Raw genomic sequence first — 26485 nt, forward strand, 5'->3', positions numbered from 1 at the left:
AAAAGCACAAGTGCCACCTTTGACCACACAAACTACTGGTATTCTATTCCTTCCACCACTTCCTCCACCAAGTATAATCACTGATACACTCCAAGTGCCGAGTACAGCAGCAGGGGAAATAAAAGAAATATCTGAACAACCAACAAGTTCAACCCCACTTAGCATTCATAAAAGGGATATTCAAGCTGAAGAAAAAGATGAGACAAAGAAGGAGGAGACTGCAATACAAACATTGGTTGCATTACCAAAATCTGGTACTCCTACACAAACTCTTTAGCAGCCGAGCACAGATGGATTACAGTTGCAAATCAAAACACCAGGATCGAGCTCATCAAAGGCAGTCAGGAGACTTCACTATGGAGTTCCTGAGCTTGATGAAGAAATAAAGATCCCATATTATGAATCTAGCACTCTTATTGAAGAAAAGATTAATGAAATTCAGAGTGCATTAGACAAAAGAAAGAGACAAGAAGCACTAAGAAAGGAATACAAGCATAAGCTTACATTGAATCTAGCACTATTTGATATAGTTGACCAGGTGACTAATGAAGACCAGGAAACAAATGCCAGATTGCTTGAATGGTCAGAAAAGAAGTTTCAAGGTAAAGTAAATAGTAAAATATCTGGTGATATAGCACTGTCACAAGAAGAACTGGCAAAGAAAGTTATAACAGTTAAAATTGTACTAGGAAACATCTTTTCCCTGTACAACAAGTTGTGTGATTTTTCCACATTCACACAAGACACTAGCCAGAAAATACTGAGCTTGGAAAACAATCTGAAAACTTCTAGCATGCAACTCCCCACAGAGCCAGCTCAGAGTGAGAAGCATTTTGTCCAATCGCTTCACACACAAAGAGAATTAGTTGTTTTAGCAGCAGAGGAGGCAACCACAAAAGCCAAATTGATACAAATGCAATCGTCAATTACCCCTCATTTGGAATTACTTCACAAGGAGAAGATAAATGCAGAGACAATCCTGAGGAAAGACCCCAACCTTTCTTCAACTGATGGACTTGTACACCTAGCAACAGAGATTGCCATCCAACATAAGACATTAGATGTCGCATTAGCAAATTGGGATGCAGCTCTGCAGGTACTCCTTGAAGTTAACAGCACATTTTTGGCCAAGTATGGCATTTCATTATAAAGACCCTTGACATAAGTGTCAAAAAGGGGGAGAATAAGTAATAAGAGTTGAGTACAGGAATGAAATGATAAGTATAATAAAAGGGGGAGATAGCAGAGATAGCAAATTTTGAAATGTTGGGGGAGATAGCAAATTTTGGGAGCAAAGTTTGAATGAAGGATAAATTACTGAGTCACATGGATCTTAATTAAGTGTTTTTGCCACTCATGTCAAAGGGGGAGATTGTTAGCTTAAAGAATAAATTTGACAACTGAGTGTCAATACACTTAACCAAGATCAAAAGTAAGTGCCGAGTAAGATAAGGTGCTGAGTGATAACAAGTGCGAGTGCAACAGGTGCCGAGTGATAACAAGTGCCGAGTGCAACAGGTGCCGAGTGATAACAAGTGCCGAGTGCAACAGGTGCCAAGTGATAATAAGTGTCAAGTGCAACATGTGCCGAGTGATACAGTTTTGTTCAAGTGCCGAGCTATCCAGGAAACAGCATGTGCCAAGTATCAAAAATACTTCAGGAGCCGAGTAACTCAGTAGAACAGCATAAAAGTTTGGAATTGCACAAACTATGATGCAAACAGTTTTTGCAGCCGACAGAAGGTAAATTTCGAGGGATTTAATGATAAGATCAAATCTTTTATTTTTCCTATGCAATTCGCATGCAGCCAATAAGAACAATGCTAAAGGCATGCAACCAATCAGCAAAAGATAAGTATTGAGCGGGAAATTGAGATTCAATATGGATCGTAGATCCAAAACAAACTCTAAGTCTTTGAAGTCTTTATAAGGAAGACGAAATTTCACTGTAAAAGAGAGAGATGAGATATATTGAAGGACATACAAGGGTGCATAAGCAAATCTATTTTCAGAAGCAAGAGTTATCAGATCACAAAGGATCAAGATCAGGAGAAGGCGGAAAAGGAGCCTGTATTCAGCAATCAAGGATTGTAATCTATCAGGTTTATTGTATCTAATACTCTCTAGCAATTGTATTAGAATGAAAATCCTATGGTGATAGGTTAGCTTTACAGCTATTTTGTAAGAACCTTTTTATTAGGTGATTAAAATCTTTTAACCAGGTGACACTTCATGTTAACTGTTTGAAAATCCTCTAACCAGGTCACTATTAATACAGTGTAAAGGCTTTAACAGGGCAGGCCTTTAACAGGGCAAACTATCAGAAGTGGTTAAACAATATTGCTGCAGTAAATTTGTGTGGGTATCATCCCCACCCCAGTTTTACCTTCTTATTCCTGGAGGGTTTCTGGGTTACCAAATTTCGGTGTTATGTGTTATTGATGCATGAGTTTTGTTATATACTTATTTGATGCATGCAACTTACTTTCAGTTAAAAATTTTATTTGCAAAAGTTTGGTACTTATGATTCACCCCCTCTCTCATAAGTACTCTTTCCATATTTGAATATTCCAACATTATCTTAATAATTGTCTTGCATGTTGGATTAATTAGTCTATAAAGACAAGGTTGTGTACTTTTCTCTATATTGGGTGGTTAGCCCTTCTTGTTTTGTAATTCTTTGTGTTGAATAAACTATAATCATTATTTTAGTGTTAGTGCTCAAAACAAAAATACAATTAAAATCAAGTGGAATATATATATATATATATATATATATATATATATATATATATATATATATATATATATATATATATAAACAAAATTGCAAGTAGATCTCCTCAAAATATAAGGGGGAGTTTTTTAACACTCTAGTCAAACCCTTATATTTTGAGGAGATCTACTTGCAATTTTGTTTATATATATATATATATATATATATATATATATATATATATATATATATATATTATAGACTTCACATTCTCATCCAAATGCTTGACTAAAAGAAAACACTTCACCTCCCTCAAGATCACATTCTAATTGTACAAAGTCTTACCAAACATAGAATCCCTAAGCTTATCCCTATTAATTTCAATTTTATGGCTAATAAAACATTGTTCAAAACTCTACAACCCAACTTAGAGCACTTCCAAGACAAACGTGTCTCTTAAGCAAAAACTCAAATATGTTGAAACTTGGGCTTCTTATACAAGCCTAGGTAGGATCTTTGTAGAGTTTTGAGGTAAGAGACAAATTAATTAAGTAGTATAAACCAACTCTACTTAACATACTCCTAGTCATCTCCATCTACCTCAAGCTCATCCTCTTTACAACTACATTATATGAAGGGGTAAATGAAGTTATCTAACATGCAATATCATCGTCCTTTCAAAATCTCTTAATTGTTGTTGAATAGTATTCTCTATCATTGTTTGGTTTCAACAAAAATCATTTTATATCTCTAGAAGATCCTTAAACTCTTTGAATTAAGTCATGAACTCATATTTGCTTAATACATAAATGCAATATACTCTAGAGAAAATATTAATGAAAAACATATGTAACATGGATTTTTCAAGTATATATCAAAGAGACTAAAAAATGTCACAATTAGCTAGTAGAAAATCTTTGCAAAATTTTTTGTGGAATAAAATGATAATTATCATGGCAGGTAGTTCTTTAAAAAAAAATATTGTTATGAAAAATTAGGTACCCAAGGTGCGGATCAATAAGAGGTAATGCATTGTGGTAGTCAATGGGGTAGTTATCCCCCATGGGGTCAAAGGGCAACACATAATGAAGCAAGGCCTCTTGAATGTACCACTTAAAAACTCTTTGGATTTAATAACAACAATTATGGTTTATGAATAGAGAGGATCGGATCTGTTCTTTATGCTCCTTGTTTGAGGTCGAGACAGAGACCCATTTCATCTTTCGCTGCCCATCATACTATGAGATCAAAGGAAGGTTCTATTGCCTATTCAAAGAGTGTTGTTCCCTCGTAGCTTTCTTCATGTATACAGATCAGAGATGCCTAGCGCTCCATCTTGAGGAGGCAATGCAGCTCTGAGACTCCACTTTGCAACGCTTGACCCCCCAAAAGGTCATGGATCAACCCCCCATCACCACCTTCTTATTCTCCCCGTTGTCTCTGATGAGGGGGGTTAAGCGAACCTCTAGCACTAGCAATACCCCGTGGTTAGACCAAGTTTAATACTACTACTACTCTCACTCCTTTACAGCACCACTCCAGCAAGTCACAGCGACAAACTAGAGGTTTTTCATTCCCGAATTCATCTCGTTCAATGTTGGAGTTCTTTCAGTAGAAGAAGGGTCCCTAGGTCTTGCCTCCTTGTCAGGCCCTTTGTTGTTTTATTTATTTTGATCTCACTTGCTCTTTCCCAAACACCATTTGGTGTCTTGTAGTCCACTACTTCGTTGCTTGTATGCTTTCAATCCCTTAGACCCTTCGTGGTCTTTTGTTGGACATTAATAGATTTATCTTATCTCCATGATTCTTTTTAAATAAGGTTAATCTTTGAAAATCTCTTTAAAAATGCTTCAAAAATTCACTTCTTAATATTTTGCTTGGGTCCCTTGCTAATTCACTCACATAAGAATAGATCATATCTAAGGACATGTTTGATGATGATTTCAAATAACAACACCATAGACAACTACTAAATGATACTTGGTAGCCTTTTCATTAAAATTTGTGTGAAAACTTTTGGATCTATCGAAATCTAAGACCTGCATTATAGCTCATGATGATGTAAAATCGATTCTCAAACATTATGAAACTCTACATAAAGTTCATGTAAATGCCACCCAAATGTTTATTTCATGCAAATAACCTTTACCTTAAATCAATTCTCAAACATTATGAAACTCTGCGTAGAAGTTCATGTAAATGCCACCTAAATGTTTATTTCATGCAAATAACCTTTACCTTCTATAGGGTATTAATGATAAAATTAAAACTAAACTTTTGCCAAATTTTGTTTAAATAATAAGACCAACTAATATGTTTAGCATTCAGGTGGAAAAGTGCTCTTCTAATTTAACTATTTTTTAAGATGTATAATTCACCAATTTTTAATTTACAATTTCACCAATTGGAATATATTTAACACTAAAAAATCCCTAATATTCACACAAAAGATGAATCAAGCCTTATATAAGATTTGTATTCTCAAGGTTATAAGATGAATCAAGCCTTCTATAAAATTTGTATTCTCAAGGTTATAAGATTGCTTTTGCTAATGTGGCCAATGGGTTGATATTAGAACAAAAAAAATCCCTAATGTTCACACAAAAGATGAATCGAGCCTTATACAAAATTTATATTCTCAAGGTTATAAGATGAATCGAGCCTTCTATAAAATTTGTATTCTCAAGGTTACAAAAATGCTTTTGCTAATGTGGCCAATGTGTTGATATTAGAACAAAATTTTAATGACATATAACTCATTCTCTCAAGTAAGTTCATACTTCGATACCCATTCTCCATACCACCAAAATTGGTTTTAGTTGACCTCTTTGCTATAAAGTTTGTAGGTTAATAGTGCCAAATGTTCCAAATCTATTAATAACTTTCAAATGTATTTATAACAAACCAACAAAACAATGATGCTAAATACTAAGTGGCATCAAAGCAAATAAGAGTTCTAATTTATACCCATCTTATATTATATTTCCTCAAACCATCTTACAATCTTCATTAACCAAGATTGCACACACATACATGTCATACATGTCAATCTTTGTTAAAGATCTCAAGATTCATGTCAAACACTATATATTCAAAACACATCAGCTTATTAAAATCTCCCAACAAATTCGAAACACATAAGATTATTTAAATCTTCCAACAAGGAATTTAGTCTTTAATTGTTGTAGTTACGGAGTCATTCACTCCCTATGAATTAGAGGAAAGAAGCTCGACAACCTATGGATAAGGTGAGAAACTTGTCATATCCTACCTTGGTTCTAACAATCCACTTTGGATAACCCAAAGTACATACCCGTTAGGTGTTTATATTTGGAACTAATCGCATTCATACTATTATTTCCTTTGTTTTCTTTGGCATTTTCCACACAATCAATGATGCGCCTTTGGTAGCTTCGAGAAAAAAAACCATATTGGCTCCTTAAAATATAATGAGTTAACATCATTCAATTGTCTCAAAAATTACAAACTGTCTTCAAAATTAAGAAAGAACTCATGATATTTATATCAAGATTCAACTATTTAGGCTCCTTAAAATATAATGAGTTAACATCATTCAATTGTCTCAAAAATTACAAACCGTCTTCAAAATTAAGAAAGAACTCGTGATATTTCTATCAAGATTCAACTATTTAGCTTTAACATCAAACTCATTGCCCCATGTTTCATGTGTTGGTTCACAAAAACCCATCTCATGAAAAAGAATAAAACAACACTAACTGCATCTAAGTGCTGTTCAAAGAGATAAAGATCAAACCTCCAAAAAAGATCACCTATCAAAGTACCACTACAACTCAATGCAAAGATGACCTACAAGTTTCCCTCCCAAATGCCTTATGCATTGTCTTCTCCTAAGTATTTTGAAGCATTAGCTTTGGCAAAAACAAACTCAACAATCTTCTCACTACATGTTAAACACCAACTAAATGCTCTGCTACCGCAACCATATTATTTTCTCAAAACCACAGCGAATTAATCTTTGACCTACGAACAAGTCTTACACCTCCCACAAGTCGAACCTCATTAAATTTCTCCGTTGAAGCTTTCCTTGTACTACTCTAATACACGCATCGTCTTCTAGAGAAAAAGAGATCCAATTTATACACAACTCCCACTCAAACCAAGATTAGGCTTGGTCAACCCGTAACTCCTACATTTTGTGCTTCCACAATTCAAAATTGATGTTGTTCGTGGCCCCACTTTCCAACCATGTGTGTTCCAAATCTTTTACCTAAGCCTAAGATGTACACAACTCAACCAATATTAGTCCAATAAAATCATTTCCATACACTACAAAACAATTGTCTTCCAGCCTCGAAACAATTAGTCTTCATATTTTTTAACAACTACAATAATCACAAGTGCGACAAGTTTGGGACCGTTCCAATGTCGCCATATGTTTGGCAAATTGTGCTACACACATTCCCATGCACCAAATGAGTAAAGCAAGCCCAAACCAAAAACCATGTAGTCCCACAGATGCTCTATAGCTTTCATAAAATATTTTACATCTTACAACCTGAGATTTTTGCTGCTGGATTTGATTGTGTTTGTTTTTTAGCATCAACGTTTCGGATCAGATGAGATCACACAGTGTGATCTGAAATGTTGATGCTAAAAAAAAACACAATCAAATCCGGAAGCAAAAATCTCATGTCTAATGGATTGTGGAAATCTAAAAAGATTGATCTTACAACCTGACGGCCACCTTCCTTGCCCAAATTAATAGCAGGCAACCAATACAGGAAAAGAGAATGAAGGTAGATCAAGGATGGTGTTGCTCAGTCGTATAGGTTGTTATTGTGCATCATTTAAAACAAAAAACCATTGCATTACACGTCTCCCAATAAAGCTCCCATACATTTGCATGATTTGATGCTCCTGGATGCAACTCATAACAAAAGCAACTGTAACTTGTACCACCTCTCTATTACAACTAAAGAAATACAAATCAATTAATTAATTGAAAATTAGAATAGCAGGTATTCTCCACTGCAAGAAATGATCCTAGTTGATTTTAGCAAAATTAAATATCACATCAGATATCTTGCATCCTAGAACACTACTATTTGCACACATAATTAAGAGCATATACAAATTAATTAATTAATTGAACATTAGAATAGCAGGTATTCTCCACGGCAAGAAATGACCCTAGTTGATTTTAGCAAAATTAAATATCACATCGGATATCTTGCATCCTAGAACACTGCTATTTGCACACATAATTAAGAGCATTTGTCGAGGGCCATAAATTTGATCAAACATCCAAGCAACTTGTGCATACTTAAGAATGTTCTCCTTGGTCTTTCATCTAGAGTGACATCCTTACATCGTTTGACATGGGGGCAATAATGCCCAGCACGTGCAACCAAGCAATAACCAGAGGAAAAAAATTGTGTCAACGCAAAATTGGATCATCGTGGCAAGCCAAAACCAATAATCTTAAAAAAACAGAATTAGATCCACAGGAGTGGAATAGAAAAAACATAACACAGACAATTATGCATGTCCAGGAATCAATTTCTGGGTGTTTGCAGGGAGGAATCAATTCTGGACGTTTGCAGGGAAAAGGAAGCCTCTGTCTCCGTAAAAAATGCTATTAGTTGATGCCACAAAAAAAATAAAAAGCTGTCTGTGACAGCCAGAGAACAAAATAAGAAACCAATCGAGTGACAAAAGCCAGAGCCAATTTAAATTAAGGATACACTGAACGCTCAATTTAAAATTATTTGGCGCAACAATTGCAAGTATATTTGTCAGTGCAGAACTTGATTTGTAACGAACAAGGCAAATATCCCAGAAAAGCATGTTCGCATTTACCACAATAGAAATGATAAAAGAGCACCTGATATTTTGTTCTACATTCAAATGTCTCAACCTAAAGTTGGATACACGTCTCTTTTTGAAGAGGATTATGTGACAAAGCAATCTAATTTTGCTTTTGAAATTGAATTTATGCTTTGGCATGGGCATGCAACACCATTGCTTCAGCAAGTAAGAAGTTATGATATGTAGCGTCAACATGTACAGCTGGATATATATCTATCTGCATTTTTCAAATCATTCTAGATGCTTGCACAATTGAGGAGGTAATTGTATTCATAATAGTTCAAAAGAACCCAATAATGAGTAGACAAACATCAGAAATTCATTTCATCTACCCAATAATGAGAAGACAAACATCAGAAATTCATTTCATCTGACTGCATGACCAATTAGTAGATATTTAATAGAAAATGCAACAGCAAGCTAGTCATCTTAAATACTTTTTGCTACTTAAAGCATGCAAAATGTATGTAAGTCGAATTCTAGTCGTCAGTCTTTAAAATAAGCATATAAAGTGCAACCTTTCCAACCACTAGAATATAAAAACTCTGCTCAAGTTTGCAAATAAAGTGGTATAAATGACCATCAAAGCAGTACGTAGTAATCTTGCTTAGAATACACTAGTGCACTTGCATAGTATGATGTCAGTAATGGGTGGCTAATGGCTAAGACTACTAGGGCCCACATACCATTGGTGATAGCTGGAAAGTGTCAAATGTCTGAGAGACATTTTAAGTGACCTGGGAGTTACCTATGCTAGAGTGATTACTTGTACAGCTACCCTTGGTGCTTGGTTGCAATAACTGCATTAGTGACCATAAAATATCAACCCTGTGCACATCCCTGTCTGCCTGCAATCCAATTATTAAAAAAAAATGTAAGGAATAAAAAGGCACCACTTCAAAAAAAAATATTACCCCTTGGTGACCCAAATAAATTCAGTTTTCCTTACTCAGATAATCAAGCAACGCAGAGGAACAGTTTACCTCAACAACAAAGTGTGCCCAGATCTTGTCATTGCGAGCCTCCATGATACCCTTCAAGATTGTAAGCCCCAAGTTCCGAATGATGTCAGCTATTTCCAGAAAGAGCCCCCGTTCTTCACACAACATCTGCAATTTATATGAAGCCATAAAAATTAACACTAAATCACTTAATCCAACCAACCAACAAAGAAAAGTAGCATAAAAAGGTCCACTTATTCTTAGAAATTGAGGACAATGTTTCTGGGCTATTATGAATTATCAGGGCCTTTGCCAGCCATGAAAATTGGTCTACTCCGGTTACAGCAGCCCAGCAGCACACAAATAAATTGGATTGAAAAACATATTTACTGTTAACTTCAAGTAATAATCACAAACAAAAAACGTTTCACAACACAATATAACGTATAAAATTGAAAACACATCAAGTGAAAAAAATAACTAAATTGTAAATCCTGCATCACAAAAAGTAGATTTAACTGCCATGAAATAACATTCCAGATAAGCTCCACAATATCTGTTAAGTCCATTTTTCGGACCAAGTTACTTTTTTTCTGCAGTCCATGAAGATAATTGGAAGTACCTTTAGTTTCAGCTCAGAAAATTTATTTTCCATAGCATTTTGGATAATACCGGAAAACATGATCCAAAATATTGGCACAAAATAAACCCAGTTGAATCCAAAAGCACTACCAATAATTTTTCAATTTTTATCAAAAAAGATTCTGAATAATCATCAGCACCTCACACACAGTAAAAATCTGTGTATATGTCAGTGTATGTGCATTCATTTCAGTTAGCGAAAAAAAGAAATCTTACACTGGCACAATGACTAACCTCTACAAGCATTTGTCGCGCTTGATTCAAATTCTCCACAATGATAGGGCAACCTAATGCTTGACCGCCCAACTCAAAGGCCCAGCTAGCACCACCTTCCATTGTGCTAGCTAGCATAGCAACTTCCTCATCAAGAACCTACAAGATTTTCCAAAAATCACAAAGATTATGCAATGTGATTGGCAACACAAATCTAGTTTTCTCCAGAACAATCTTAAAGGAGTTGCAATAAAAAAATTCATTGATACATCAAATCCTACACACATTTAACAGAAACGACCAAACAAAAACTCAACTGACAATAAATGGTTTGGATTCTAATACTAAAATATGAAAACATGACATTTTCCTTAAGTGATTACTAGCCAAATGGGATCTATTATTATAAACTTTACAAACAACTTGCCTACTAAAGCAAATTGTGGATATTTTCTAGGCAGGCCACACAGTTACAATGAGCACATCACTTTGCTCAACTGCTTGCATAAATTTGAAACACTTTGCTCATACCCTTGCATAAATTTGAAGCACTGGGTGGATATACTGGATAATGATTAGTTCATATATAATTCTTTGAAATATCAAGAAACCATTTACAAATAATCTTATATTTTTTAATGAAATCATAGACCTCACTACATCATTAAGGAAAAACTAACACATGCTCATCTTATAGGTGAGCGCTTCTAAACACTCACCTGGTGCTACCTTCACACCCACTTGCAAGGAGCGGACTGAAATTAGTTATAAAGCATGAGTATAAAGCTCTGACATGCAAATGCAACTTAATTTCATCATGACTCTAAGGATAGTTATAGAGCTCGGAAATGCAACTTAATATCTAGTATGTGTTTCATACCTTTTTCTTAGTCGGAATCTGCGTATTTGACTCTGTGGTAAATTACAAATTGAAATTTGAAAGAAAACATTCACTTGGTAAAAATGTAAAAAGACATTTCAAAGCCACAATTCTATTGTATAAAAATATATATTATAGTAAGGTGAAGCATCAATGAGGACTGACCAATATTGTATACAGGTAGTTCAGGCCAAGCATTAATGAAGACATAAAGTTGCAACAATCATAAATAAAAAAACGGTTCCCACTCCCCATGGAGCCTATCAAAGCAAAACTGAAAACATCCTAAAAGAAATGCTATGATTGTAATAAAAAGGGAATGTATGATACAAAAAGAACCATACCTTTGATTTCCCAGTCAGCTTGAGTTTATCCGCATACTTTGTCACACTCTGTAAGAAGTGCATGTGCTTTATGGTACGTTCAAGTAAAGTATCAATACTGCACTGAAGTGTTAAAAAAGCTGCTGTAAGTAGAGTCCCTTAATTTCCAGTTCTGGTCTTTTGAGACCAGACACTTTTGTAACTTCAAAATCTGTCATAACAACTATGATCTAAAGAAAACAAAAAATGAGATACAAATTACAGGAAGCTACCTTTGCTCCATTTGGAATAATATCCCGTAGTTCCTTCAGACGATCTTGGATCTGTTGCCTGTCCTTTGGCCTTGGCCTAGAACTCTCGCCAGGCTTGGCTCGCTTCCTGTTACCTTTTATAGGCTCCCCGGGTCTCTTTGTCTGTGCAAACCCATGGTTTTCACAATGAGCCTCACTCACTAGAGATTTTGGCATTGAATTTGTTGAGGACTCACTCACAAACATTTTTATCTCCATGTCCTCATGGAACATAGAAGAAAAGGTTCGATTTGTACAGTCTCCTAAACCTAGGCTTTCTCTGGGCTTGGAAATGTCTACAGACATAGACTGTTCCTTCTCAGATGCACTCATCTGTACTATAGAGCAATTGTCAGACTTAGCAGAGGAACAATACACGGGGGTCAAATTTGCGGTGCTTGAAAATGTAGTTTTACAGGATATATTCTCATCCAACCCCTGGTTAGTGCGCAGGCATCTATTTGCAACTACAGCATCTAAAAGATCTTCAGACTTGGTCTCAGGCAAAAACCACCCTTCAGTTGCTGTTATTATGGATAAATCAGATTTTTTATTTACCTCCTCCTCGGAATGATAATCTGAACAAGGAGAAACTCCAAAATTTTGGTTTCCCAGATTTGCAGCAGATATGCCTCTGTGAAATAATATGTCATCCCAAACGCTATTCTCTGGCACCTTAAAAGTGGGTCTCAGTGCCTCAAGCAGTTCAACACTTGATGGAGTGCATGAAACAGCATTCATACTTTTATTTTGCCCTTTAGAAGGCAAAAACCTGCTGTTATTAGAGCTGCCGAATTCTATAACATCAGAATTATCAAAATCAGATAGAATAGCAGAATAGTTGCTGAGGTCAGACATGGCACTTTTTGAAACTTCTTTGACAGGGTTCATTCCATGCATACCATTCTCTGACAAATGCTCAGAAATGTTCTTATCTATAACCTCTTTTTGCCAAGATGACTCATCCAATGCAACTGTGTTTGATACTGAAACATTTTGATACCCGATAGAAGTTACAAGACCATTGCTTAAATTCTCAAGCATTTTTGTGTTATGACACCCAGCTGTGTCAGTCCATTGTACATTACAGGATTCCCTATTATCAGGGATGGTTATCCCCATGTTGACTGAAGATAATAAAGGAGAGGTATAACTGATTTTTTCTGTATCGACCTTAACGATTGGCATTACAGTTGGCTCCTTTTTTGTCTTGTTGATATTGCGTGCAAGAAACCTTGCTGCTAATGAAGAGTATCCAGACTGTCCAACATTATCTTGAAATAATGGAACTGACGGCTGCACATGTACTGGAGTTTCTTGTAGCCTATCATTTTTCTGGGTTCCTTTAAAACTGTCTTGGCCAAACCTTTCAGCATTAATTGATTTAGCACCACATATGGAATTCAAGATGCAGTCATCATGAAAATCCAATGCCATCTTTCCTTGATACTGTGACTGATCCATAAATATGGAACTAGACCCCATGTTTAATGACTGTTGCCTATCAGGCATGGCAATGCTTGTTGGTATCCGGCCTTTGAAAGGATACACCCTGGAAGAAGATGGCAATATAATTGCATTACCAGTTTCATTACCATTTTTATCGGCAATGTGAGCTAGAAGATTGTTTAGAGGATTATTCTGCTGAAATGGAGATGGGTGGTTTACAGTTCCAGTAGAAGCACCGTCACTTCCCATTGAAGGAAAGGCCATGGTGCAAGAAGGCAAGCTCTTATTCTTTTCAACTAGGTTTGCAGGGCTTATAAATTGATCTAGAATACCTGAGCTTGGAATTTTTAATACAGATGGATTAGACTTGTCTTCAGAGGAAGTTGCATTTGTTAAACCTAATGATGCTGCATTTCCAAGTGAAGTCAGTGGAATAGACATTTTCTGGAAAAGGGGCCCTTCAATTTTACCACTTCGACCATCCAGGTTATTATTGGGCAACAATGGCTTTGGAATATTCTGGAATATACCAAACTCATCTTTTACGTGGTTTACAAAATCCAAATCTTCTTTGACCTGCTCTTTTACTTGATTGACAAAATCCAAATCTTCCGTGACCTGCATGTTATCATATACACAAATAAATTTTGAGCAAATCAAATGAATACTTGCATATAGCTGAATCTGGACATGAGCTTTCATAGATTTGAAAATTTAAATTTTAAAAATTATGCAACAAATCATATTTATATAGCTACCACACCAGTGTTTTGAGTTGCTAATGATGAGTCTGATTATATGATACAATTTATAGTAGAAGTTTGCCATAGATCTAATTGTTTTTCATTGTAAGGTCACCGTACATTAGGCAACCCAATCTACTACAGTTCCTCAAGCCTTAGTTCAGTTTCTTAAGATTGTATGAAAGGAAAAAGAAGGAAAAGAGAGCAAGCGCATACATTCCATAGATGGGAAGCCAACTAAAGATGTCACTAGAATTATAATTGTTGATATACCAATACCAGGAGGTAAACCCCAACCATGTCATCCAAGAACAACTAGTATACAAAAAGACAAGATGGGGACCAATCAGGGAAACACAAAATCGATGAAAGCCAAAGCTGAAGCTTTAAGCTAGATAAAAATTTCACATATAAATATCATCGCTTACAGAAGAACCTATTTAACATGACTATCCATGACAGTAGTAGGGCCTGCTTAAGATACAAAGATATTCATTACAGAACTGTATGGACAAATGGAAAAAGGCTAGTCAATCCTAAGAGGAAGAAACTACTCTTCAAAGCTCTCCTAACACCCAAGGTCAATGACTTAATAAAAGTAGAGAAATAATAGATGATTCATGCCCATTCCCCTTCTCTGTGCCCAGGGAGCTAAATGACTTCTAACGCTGTAAAGATATGAATTACTGATGCCTTAAATATGAGCATGTCAACTTAAGATTCACAAGTATAACTGCATGAAGACGTTCTACATACCCCGTCATTATATGTAGATGTTCTCAATTTCCTAGTTAGTATACCAATTGCCTTGTTCCTAGAATTAAGAAAGTGAACTTTCACTGATAATCATAAAAGTAATGGAAAGAGAAAGTTGAAAACCAAACAGCAGAAAAATCATTGAGATTTTGTGGAGAAGATGAAAAAAGGAAGAGAGAAATAGCATGGACATGAGATAGGCATGGCTGGTAAGAGGAAATTACTGATGCCTTAAATATGAGCATGTCAACTAACGCTGTAAAGATATGAATTACTGATGGCCTTAAATATGAGCATGTCAACTTAAGATTCACAAGTATAACTGCATGAAGACGTTCTACATACCCCGTCATTATATGTAGATGTTCTCAATTTCCTAGTTAGTATACCAATTGCCTTGTTCCTAGAATTAAGAAAGTGAACTTTCACTGATAATCATAAAAGTAATGGAAAGAGAAAGTTGAAAACCAAACAGCAGAGAAATCATTGAGATTTTATGGAGAAGATGAAAAAAGGAAGAGAGAAATAGCATGGACATGAGATAGGCATGGCTGGTAAGAGGAAATTGTTTGAATGTGGAATACTAAAAATGACTGCAATGTAACAAATTATTGTTTAACTAAACAAATTAAAGAACTATTTTTCAATTCAAACCAATAAAATTGAAGCAGATTAAGGTATTTCACTGAAAAAAAGTCTGGACAAAATAAAATCAAAACCTGTGGGATTGTTACAAAATATAAACCAAATTCACTTTGAGATTCAAAAAACACTTTAAATTATTAGGTTGATTGTGAAGTGTTATCAACAAATAAAAGTAATGATCCCTCATGGTCAACCAAATCCTGCCAAGCAAGATTTAAAGCTAAAGATTGATAGGGAGAGATTTTAACATTGGCAAAAAGCATAATTGGGTAACTAACAAGTTAATTCAAGCAGGGTAGAGTTAATAAAAACATTAATAGTATGACTATTTGAAATTATAGATGTTCTACGAGGAAATTTCAGCAGCGAACCCTTATTATTTTGTATATTCCATTGATTGTCTAAGGCAACTCTTTTGTCTCACTTCAGCCTTTGAAAACCAGTGGACACCCAAATAATCATTTATGAATATAGAGATTGGAACATTTTTATCATGAAGAGGATCTGGTGAGGTGTGGCAACCTTTCAATTATATATCTTACACAGGGCAGAAATCTTCAAAACTCTAGACAACATGAATATTTCCAAAGAACTTGAAACTAATACATCATACGTTAAACTCACCATTTGAGTGGAACCAAACTGCACAACACCGTGTGGCATTACAGCTATAACAGCAATTGTCTGCAGGCTAAGACATTCATTTAGTAATCCTACTCAACTATTTCAATGTACATCAATTCAATAAAAAATAATGATTTAGTAAATATGTGATTAGAACTAGCTATTCTAAGTCTGAACTGTGAGATTACACTACAGAAAATTGTAACCCTAATAGCTAATTATAGAAAATCTTGCACTAACCTTGATTCCAGCAGCAAATTGATCCTGCCATTCAATGGGGTACTGTAATTTTAAAAAACACAACATTAGCCTATACTAAACTGACAGATTAAAAATGATAATATCCACCTCCACCGAATGCGAATTTGATTTTGTATTCACTAAATATTTCATTATTCTAATCTTGCATTGCTAAAATAAATGCAAAAAGAAGAAATTTAAATAGATTTTAGAATGTTCATAAAATGAGGTTTATGCAAGCACATTTTGGGAATATGAACATTTCTCCTTGTACAGCTAAATTTGAGGATTATGCAAGTGCATATTGAGAATATGACCTTAATACATGAAATGGAGACCTGTTAAAACAAAAATACAAGATAATGGATGAAAATATTTTAAAAACTGAATTTCTTGGATAGCATATGAAATACAAAGTCTGTTATCTAGTTGGCTGTTTTGGGGCTATCTTTGACAGATACCAAAATATAAGTGAAGTAGCCTGCAGGAAGCACAGCTTTGAAACACTGTTTGATACGACCCCATTCAAAATGCACTGAAATAATAGCAAGCTGTATCATACCTTGTCATAAAATACACTGTACATGACACTAAGCAACAATTTTGGTTTCTAATATTACACTAATTAGAAATTTATATCCAAAAAGATGGGAGAGTGTGTACATCAAGAATTGGAGAAACCTACCACTATACAGTCAGGAAAGAAAAGTAACTAAAATGATAGAAGGACAAAAACTATTCTTAGCAATAGTGGTATTAAATCTAACAGTAAGTAGCAGTACCAACACACTGATCAGAGCCTCCACCAAAGGAGGTTTCCTAGGATAAGATTCCACAAAAGGTTCCATTCACAAGCAAAAGTAGCAGTCTAATGAAGTGTGTTTTCTATAGAAGCCCTATTGGATGAGGTACAATTTATTACACAAGATGCACAAACCAATCAACTCATGAACCACCACTTGCATCAGGACAACACCAATGCCCAAAAAGAAATGGAACCATACAGACCAATCCCTACTCCACTATTGCCAGAGCAAGTTCCTCCTTTGTAGTCCAGGGAGGAATCTCTACATTTTCCTTCATCTTATGAAACAAATTAATAACCACATGTTGCAATTACACACAAAATCAAAGGACACCATTATAGGCATTCTAATTTTTCACCATCTAATCCTTTTCTATTATGTTTTTACTTTTTAGCAGTTTACAAAACAAGCAGAAGGAATTGACTGAGTTGATGAAGAAAACAAAATACAAAGAATTTTAGAAATGCCTTAAGTAAACACTAGAACCAATATTTCAATCTTGGGTATACTGGAGAGTCTTCTCAGCATCCACTGGCACAAATCAGATATGTTCATGACCTTTGTCACAAAGAGTAGCAGCAAGTTTACTAGATATTAGAGAATCAGCTCCCTGAAGTTACGCTACTAACATGTAATTTGTGCAAAGTAGAAAGGTATGATACACGTTAAACAGTTGAAGGCAGGTTTTTTGAAATAAAGCACACAATAGACACTATAATTTTTTGTACTCCAAAAACTCACCTCAAACAACATACGTCCATAAACTGGCCCAACAGAATTCAACTCACTTAAACAGTTCTTATCTCCAAAGATCCACTGATGCCCTTCAGTAAAAGCCACACTTCCAATCGTGCTGCAGGAAAAATGTGTCCACCTTTTAATCTCCATAAAACTTTATGCTAGGGAAAAAAATTTAAAATGACTCTAAAACAGTTAGCAATCATGTTTACAACAGTATAACTCAAATAACCACAAGCTTTAGCACGTGATATAGCTATTCTGGGAGAAAGAATCCAATAGCTAAAATATGAATGAAATTCAAAGGCAATGTAAAAATAGGTAGTTTGGTAATATATATGTAGAGTAGCCACATCTCATTGCCAATTCAGAAAAAATATGTCTTGAACCATAATGTATCAAAAAACTTACATATCCAGAATACATCAAGATGTGTGAAGATACATTTTTAGTCCTCAGTTCCAACTTTTCAGATAATTATTATTGTTTTATCAAGATGTATCATCATAAAAATAAACATTGTTGACCCTGCTCATACATTTCTCTGATAGACATTAAGCTAGAAAGGTCACCCAGAAAAACTCCCATTATTATATATTAACTATTGAGTTACTAAATATCTATTCCTAGCCAAAAAATTCAATTCACGTGTGCAATTCAATTCACATATGCACAATAAAACCACATAAACAGAAATTGCAACTTCACCAACTTGTCATACCAGCATTATAAAATTAGATCATTAAATGTCTAACATACAACTTCACCAACTTGCCCTACCAGTATTGTAAAATTACATCATTAAATGACTTCATGTACTTTACCTACAATTAATGATAAATTCACAGACAATCAGCCTTTAGGAGAAACAAAGAATTACACATAAGAATGTGAGCATGCTTATTCTTATTTTAATTGAAACTAGGGTTGTATCATTTTAACATCCAACAGCAGGATGTAAAGAACTTGCCCCGCGACTTGCTATCTCTGTCAAAACTCGCTTTGAGGCAAAATTAATATAATAAACCAATTGTTCAATAAGTCAAAAAACCTTAAGAACCATCAAAATTTACATCAATTACATCCTGGTTGCATGACAGGATTTTTCATAAAACTAACCATCAAATGACATTAAAGTTTTAAACATAGTAATGCTGTTTGCTTTTACAGGTGAGGTGCTAGAGCCTATATAACTTACAATCCATTAATCATTTGAATATAAAATTTTCTAACTCCTAAGCAAAACATTCCTCTTAAGAAGTGGCACTTCAACAAGAAAATAGGTATTCATCAAATTTACATAAAACACACACAATCATTATACACAGATATAAAAATAACACAATATAATTCAAAATGGAATGTTTTCATCAGTGCAAGAAACACAGTTTTAATACACACTACCCTTTGAATAGTTTGAAATTTTGGTTGAAAGAAAGTATTCAACATTTAAGTGTATTGCAGATATCTTAATGGTACGTCGTTATTTGTCTGTGCTCCTACTCATGGCCAAATAATAGTGGGTAGTTAAAAAGTTGTGCATCCGGAAGTTAGACTTGAGCAATCCATTTTGCAATTGCATAGGGACATTTCTTACTAAATCTATTATCATTTGTTTTAAATGTGTAAACTTGCTCCAGCTCACAGAAAAAACATATCTTACATAAGGTTTCAGTCTTACCCTTCTCCAAATATAAACACCTGACATGACATCTGGGCCACAGCTCGACCAATTTGATCTCCAACTGAAAATCCATCTTGCACATACACTCCTTCCTGTCCACATCCCATGCCACTGAGAGGAAAACCTGGTGCCATGCATGCAGAAACATTTGAAACAACAGATTGTTTCACATATTCATTTATGTAGCCATCTTCCCATGACAAGTTCCTACAATCCAACAATAAGAAATGAGACCCTGCCTACTTAAGTACAATCTCACCAGCCATTAAATTTAGCGTACAGCTAATAACACTGGTCAAATGAATGACAACTTTTAAGTTGCATGTTTTGCTTAGTACGATGAGAAGTTATACCAATGATAGTCTCAAACTAATGATGGAACAAAACAAAAAAACTAGATGCATATTTTGCATAGTTGATGACTGGTAATAGTGATTATGTACTGAGATGATAAGTCAATAATTACATATTGCAGGCCAAATTTTGCATATATTCCCAAATCTCCTTGCATCATGATATTATGAAAGAGATTATCCAACAGCAATAAAATTACTATAAAATTGACAAAGAACCTAGTTTGGCATACAAAGAAGTAGATAGAGTTGACTTATTATTCTTGAGCAAAACATCAAGCAAGAGATATAAACATATTAGTTTGCAATAAAATATATTGATTCTTTAAATTTTGCATATACTGCCAAATCTCCTTGCATCATGATATTATGAGAGAGAGATTACTCAACAGCAATAAAAGTATTACAAAATTGACAAAGAACCTAGTTTGGCAACAAAGAAGTAGATAGAGTTGACATAACCTTGAGCAAAACATCAAGCTAAAGACTATAACACAAAACAAAAATTTAGTAATATGTCCACCAGAACAGATATAAACATATTAGGGATAATTTGAACATACTGTTAGGTCATATTGATGTTTATATAAATTTTCAGGAAATCGCCTAAATTATATGTATCCAGAAACAAGTAGAATGAAGTACATCTATCCAAAAATATGATAGTTGCTAAAAGGCCTAAAAATTATGAATGGCATGTCTTCTTCTAACTCCTGGATCGAGTTTTAAAGTTTCTCTCTTTAGCAAATATTTGTACACTTTTTATATTTATAGTGTTCGACTTTAAACTCACTATAACCTTATCTTGTACTGTACTGTATTCACACCATAGAAGTACTTGTTGACTATACATCAAGCTCTTAAAGTTAAAAATGTCGAATTGCAAGCAAAATTATCAGAATGATAGATAATGATCATCATGTTTGCCTTGCTGTTGTTTTCATGTTCAAAATTGAAGAGAGAAATTATATGTAACAGTACACAATTAGAGTTTGAAATTTCAATCAACTTGTAAAAATGAAAAATGTAAGCAGCTTTAAGCATTAAGTCAACCATATGATAGAGATGAAGTTTCCAGATCATTGATTAATTATTTTTTGCATCATCTCGTGCATCATACAAGAATCTTTTCAAAAACTATCTATTGTTAGAGCCTGGATGTCTTTCTGTGAGATGTGATTTTCCATTCTTGAAACTTGCGGCTTCTATGAAGAACAACTTGATTAAGGTCATACATGCCAAGGCCCTGCTGAATGTTTTGGCAGAGACAAGCTTGAACAACATGAAGATGATCTTTTGGCCTCTCATAGGGGAGTACATCAACAGATATGCCCCTTTCTCTACTGCTTAAGCTACCAGGGCAAGTTCAAATCCACAAGAAAATATATGCCAGAAGCAGATGGACCTTCAATTGCTTTCAAGATGGATTTTGTGGTAAACTCTCATGAACAGCTACTAAGAAATTATCTTATTTTGTGTACGCTTGTACAGAAATGGTCCATTTCATTCAATTTACCAAGCAAAACAAAAGATGTATTTTTCAATTAGTTAAAGAGTGTTCCCATAGTATTGCTCAACCCTAAAGTCATAGGGTACTAGGTTCACCAGTAATCTCTAATTGGCTTCATGTCAAAAAGTTGACCAACAAGACTCGGTACAGTTCTGCATATCATCCACAAACTAATGTGAAACAGAGGAAGGAAATATGAATTTTGGGAATTTGCCACCAATTGTTTCATGAAAATTCCAGTTAAGGCTTCGGTGCAATAAAAGAACTAAGTTTTGCCACAAGCCAAGTTTGCTTATAATCCCGATATGAACATATCAACAGGAAAGTCGATATTCCAATACATTTTATAAACAACAGAAAGAGTTTAGCGGATCTGGTAGAATTTCCAAGTAGCACACAAGTATATGGAGAAAAGGAAGCATATTAAGAAAATTGATGCCCAGGTGATACTAAAATTGCTAGCTATGAAGGAAGAATAAAGCACTAAGCTGATTACTGGCCTTCATAAAAGAAAACAAGTTTTCTAATGAGATCAGCAATAGTATATCTTTAAAAATATTATTTTCCCATGAGTTCTTGCATGATAAAGCAGAAACAGGTTGGGCCTTGCCAAATTATTAAACAACTTAAAAACTGTGTATTATTGGTTAGCCTAAGGACTTTCACATCATGTCAGTCTTCAGAATTTCCAATATGTGTGTTTGTCATCCGTGGCAAAATAAAGATCCAAATGCAATTGTAGATGTTGATTGAGATAAATCATTATTGTCAGATGTGAAAAAAATGTAAACATATAAAGTGGACAAAAGTGAGAGTTTCTTGTACTGGCATCTACAGGCTCAACATGATCAAGTGAAAAGAGTTGTAAGATTTAGATAATAGGTGGGAAATGAAGGAAATTTGATAAAATACAGTGGCTAGCTCTTCTATTCGCCTATAATTCTGCAATCTCTGATACAGCATTTTAGGGCTCATGTGACCCTGCATACTCAAAATTAGTTTCTTCTAATGGTATTTTCTCTTCTGATTCTTGCTAGTCGCAGGTCTATATTTTTTGTTACCCTTTGCCTTTGCTGTGTACTCTCTACTCTCTACCCTTGTATGGCATAGCTAGCTTCAAATTTCACCCTCCGGTCTAATTGCCTTGTGCTTGAGGGTAATTTTTTATTTGATGAAACTGATCGCTGCTGTAACTTTCTTCCTTTGGCTGGCAATTCAAGTATACAAACTTTTTCATTGTTAGCAGGCAGCAGCTACTTTTGTTGGGTGCACGAATTAATCCCTAGCAACTGTTATCCTTCCATACTGAGCAATCACTAACCCATTTTTTGGTGGCGGCTTGTTTCTGTCTGGTTGACTGCTGTTGACTGGCAACAACTACTTCCTACAAACCTCATATTTTATTTGTTTATTATTCTCTCTTCAAAGCGGGCAGTCTTATGGAAGAATTACAAGGGGCAGAATCTGAACTTTCAATTTCTTTTACGCAAGGAGGCTGTGACATCCAACCTGAGGCACTGCAACATGAAATTCATAGGTCGACGTAAATGTTGCGACAGCGCCAAATGCACCTAAGCTTGGCTCCAATTTGATTTGCAAAATGTAATTTCCCAGGTCGTCATTTATATAAGAAGGTTGTTTTCTACATCAAAGTTTTTAGCAATAAATTCTGAGTTATCAGAAAGTAGTTAGGCTGCATACCAGCATCTTTATATAATGATGAAATCAACTTTGAACCTTCCATTCAAGTAAATGTCATATTGAGAGCCTGATATAAAGCCTGCCATGATTTGCATAAATGAAGGGCTAGGGATGCGAAGACTGGGAGGGCAGCAACATTCTGCAATGGTTAGAATAGAAAATTTTGTAAACTCTTCCATATTTCAGTTTATAGTTTTGTTTGTTTTATGACATTAGCTGCCTGAAGTTGACAATCCACTGAAGAATGCCAAATTTGCAAACTCCTACATATTTCAGTTTATAGTTTTGTTTGTTTAATGACATCAGCTGCCTGAAGTTGACCATGCACTGAAGATGCCAAATTCAGGAATGCATCACTCTCAGACCATACCAAAAGGTTCAGAAATTTCTGACATGAGCAAGCCCTACATAACCCAATTATCCACTGCTACAGAATTTCGACCATTTCTTATGCCTTTGACTCTCGATTAAAAGAAAATTTTGAAGGGCTTTTTGCAACTCACACATGCTCTAAAAGAGATGAGTTCAAATAAATGCATGGAGATAAAGCAAGTGAATTTTTTCAGATCAAAAGGCCAGTAAGAGTTGTGCAAGAGAGAAATTGACTAAAAGAAGTAAGGGTATATGGATTTCAGCAGTTCAAACAAATTTTACTCCTAAGTCGTTGTTTGCCTTTGCCTATTGTGAATTTTTTTGATTCAGTTTCTTTGCTCTTATTACTTAGCCAAGAGTTTTGCCCTTGGACCATCAGGAAGCTCATGGGTTCAGCTAGCTCAAATTTTGTTGTTGGGAATACAATTTGGCTGACAGCTATTTCCTGCACAGGTAACTGGGGGATAAGAGAGGAGCATGGATAGAGTTATGCAGGTGTGAATTATCCTAGTTTTATACTGATAAATATAACTATCTTGCATCCTTTCGTTTGCCTTTGTGCTACTGACTTTTTATTTGTACGTTACTATAAGAACTGACAATCAGTTTCCAAATTACAAGATCTTACCTATTGCTTGTTCATAGATAAGAAAGAAAACTTTTAACTCGTTCACACAGGTAGTGTGAGCCTGCTGGTAGTAAATCACAAAGCCTCAAGAAAACTTAACTACCTATTTCTGTTTTTTCTCATCTTCTATATCCATCTATCACTATTTTGGATGATGAAAACCACTTACTTTTCTTAGTTTCCTATGCATTACAAGTGCCATCCCTACCTTAAAATCCATCTATTATCACCTCATAATAAATTCCTCCCCCCGACAATGAGTGCAGCAGTTCGCCAAAAACATCAGAATTATATTATTTCAGGCATTTAATTCCAGAAAACCCAACAGCTGTGAATATCGGTAGAAAGCTTCACTCACTAATGATATAAGATTACAGCAAGGGACAAAATGAAACATTGCAATTTGATACTATGCAGTCGATCCCAGAAGAAGATATACAAATTAATAAACTAGAAACATAACACTTTAAAATTTAAACATGAGATGAAAACCAGAAAAATTCTCTCGTAAGCATTTCTTGACATTAAAACTGAACTTTAAGTAGTCTTCAATGAGAACAGTCAAGTAAAAGCCTTACATGCAGGTTCCACGTTTCAGCTTCCAAAAAACGGCATAGTTCCAGCTGGTATCGAAGCAGAGACCTTGAAGGGTCTGCCGTAATTTTGCTCCCATTTCGTTGGGCATCAATCCTCCAATTCGTTCGCAGTTTCTGCACAAGTTCCCCCTCCTCAACAGTAAAATACAGACAGTGGGCACTTCTAATTACTGCAGATTTTCTTTATCTTTTTCCTCAACAACCTTTTTACAGACTAGCTGGCTCTGCATGAACTCCCTGCAGCTTGGTTTCGGCATAATCCAGCCAAACCTGTCACTGTTTCTGCACAAACCCCTCTCCTCCAAATTCACTGCAGCCTCTTCCCTTCACAACAGATTCTCCTTATCTTTTTCCTCAACAACCTTCTTATACACAAGATGGCTCTTCATGAACTCCCTTCGGCTAGATTTCAACATAGTCCAGCCAAACAACTCACTGATTTTTGCACAAATCGTATCTTCAAACTTAATAACTAAAACTGTGGATAACGATTCACAGGAGATTCTCTTTATCTTTCTCTTCTACAACCTTTTTGAACACTAACTGGCTCTGCATGAACTCCTTCCTGCTTGGTTTCGGCGTAATCCAGCTCTTATTTTTCTTGGAACTACGGCAATGCTGAGTGGCAAATGGCCCATACCTCCTACCGACAAACATTATAATCCCTTCTTACAAAACACCCAAAAACAAAAGTTGAAGTGATCAAAACAAACAAGCGGTTAAGCAACAAGCTTGCCTTCGTACAAGATCGATACACTACGCTTTCGAGGGTCTGCTCGACAAAAAGAAGAGTATTTTGGACAACCTGAACGTCGGAGAAATCTTAACGAGCTTCGCCGGGAACGACGGTTAAAAAGAAAGATACACTGAGCAACAGAGATATCTCAACAAACTTTGGCGACTGTAATCGCTTACAAAATTTCAGACAGGCGAGATGAGAAAGGTGTTGACGGACAAAATAGTAAGGACTACGAAAATCCACCGGCGCAAAATCAGACAACAATGTCACAAAAGATCACATAAATGAAAGATAACAAAGGCCTCTCTACTGAGAAAATTCACTGAAATCGAACAATGTCACAGGATACTCAAATATGTCATGAAAACAAAGTTCTTTCTACCTAAAAACCTCGCTCAGAACCACAGAACCCAATTTCTCGCTAAGCTTCAACTAGAAACCGCCCTCTACCCAAATTTTCTTCGCTAAAAGAACTCCGGCAGTGATTTCTTCACTAGGATGCGTTTTGTTCCGAATACTCTCTGCTCCAGCGGCAACATTTTTGCTTGACCTCAGAGTCTACCCGTCCTTTAGACCAAAACGAGGGTTTCAAAACAGAATCCCCAAGACTCGACCAAATTCAGCGAAATCAAAGCCAAAATGCTCAACTCAAAACAAGTTTCCCAGATACTTTACCCGATTCAGCACCTGAGCTCCAAGGATTCAGCCTTCATCACACGGCGCCGCAGTAAAAACGCTCGAAATCGTCCAAAAATAAAATTTTCTACTACCCTCGGGCGCACTACTTAAAAAGCGGTATTGGTGGCCAAGGGCGGTTTCGGTCGGCGACAAAACACCTACTGTTGCGCTGCCGGCAAACCGGCTTTCGGACAAAAGCTGCCCCGGTTTATCGGGAGTAAAAAGCACGGCGCTCTATTACCGGGCCGAATTTAAAAAGCAAAAAGAAGAAAGAGTTTTTTATTGGTTGAGAAAGGAGAGAAATGATATTTTTTAGGAGTGAAGGGGACTTATAGTGGGGGTTATAATCATAGTGTTTGGGGAAAAGG

At 35.5% G+C, this 26485-nt stretch overlaps 1 protein-coding gene across 1 annotated transcript; it reads right to left on the reverse strand.

Moving 5' to 3' along the window:
* Nucleotides 1–9120: 9120 nt before the first annotated feature.
* Nucleotides 9121–26194, reverse strand: LOC149544816 (transcription factor bHLH155-like). Its single transcript, XM_089795399.1, has 10 exons — nucleotides 24683–26194; nucleotides 19538–19747; nucleotides 17860–17971; nucleotides 16313–16354; nucleotides 16073–16132; nucleotides 11838–13922; nucleotides 11587–11688; nucleotides 10384–10521; nucleotides 9550–9675; nucleotides 9121–9414 (listed from the first exon to the last, which is right to left on the reverse strand). Exons 1-10 carry the CDS (start codon nucleotides 24787–24789, stop codon nucleotides 9295–9297), a joined length of 3102 nt encoding a protein of 1033 aa, XP_089651525.1. The 5' UTR covers nucleotides 24790–26194; the 3' UTR covers nucleotides 9121–9294.
* Nucleotides 26195–26485: the final 291 nt, after the last annotated feature.

Source organism: Cupressus sempervirens, chromosome 8 (assembly GCF_028749045.1).
Source record: "Cupressus sempervirens isolate cs-2001-9-10 chromosome 8, ASM2874904v1, whole genome shotgun sequence".
In the NCBI taxonomy this organism is placed as follows: Eukaryota; Viridiplantae; Streptophyta; class Pinopsida; order Cupressales; family Cupressaceae; genus Cupressus; species Cupressus sempervirens.

Coding starts and splice junctions, on each gene's coding strand:
- LOC149544816 (XM_089795399.1), bottom strand. CDS start 24,789: ATGCCCAACGAAATGGGAGCAAAATTACGGCAGACCCTTCAAGGTCTC. Junction 17,972..19,537: donor GTGTTTATATTTGGAGAAGG/GTAAGACTGAAA, acceptor TTTTTCCTGCAG/CACGATTGGAAGTGTGGCTT. Junction 13,923..16,072: donor AGTTTGGTTCCACTCAAATG/GTGAGTTTAACG, acceptor GATAACATGCAG/GTCACGGAAGATTTGGATTT.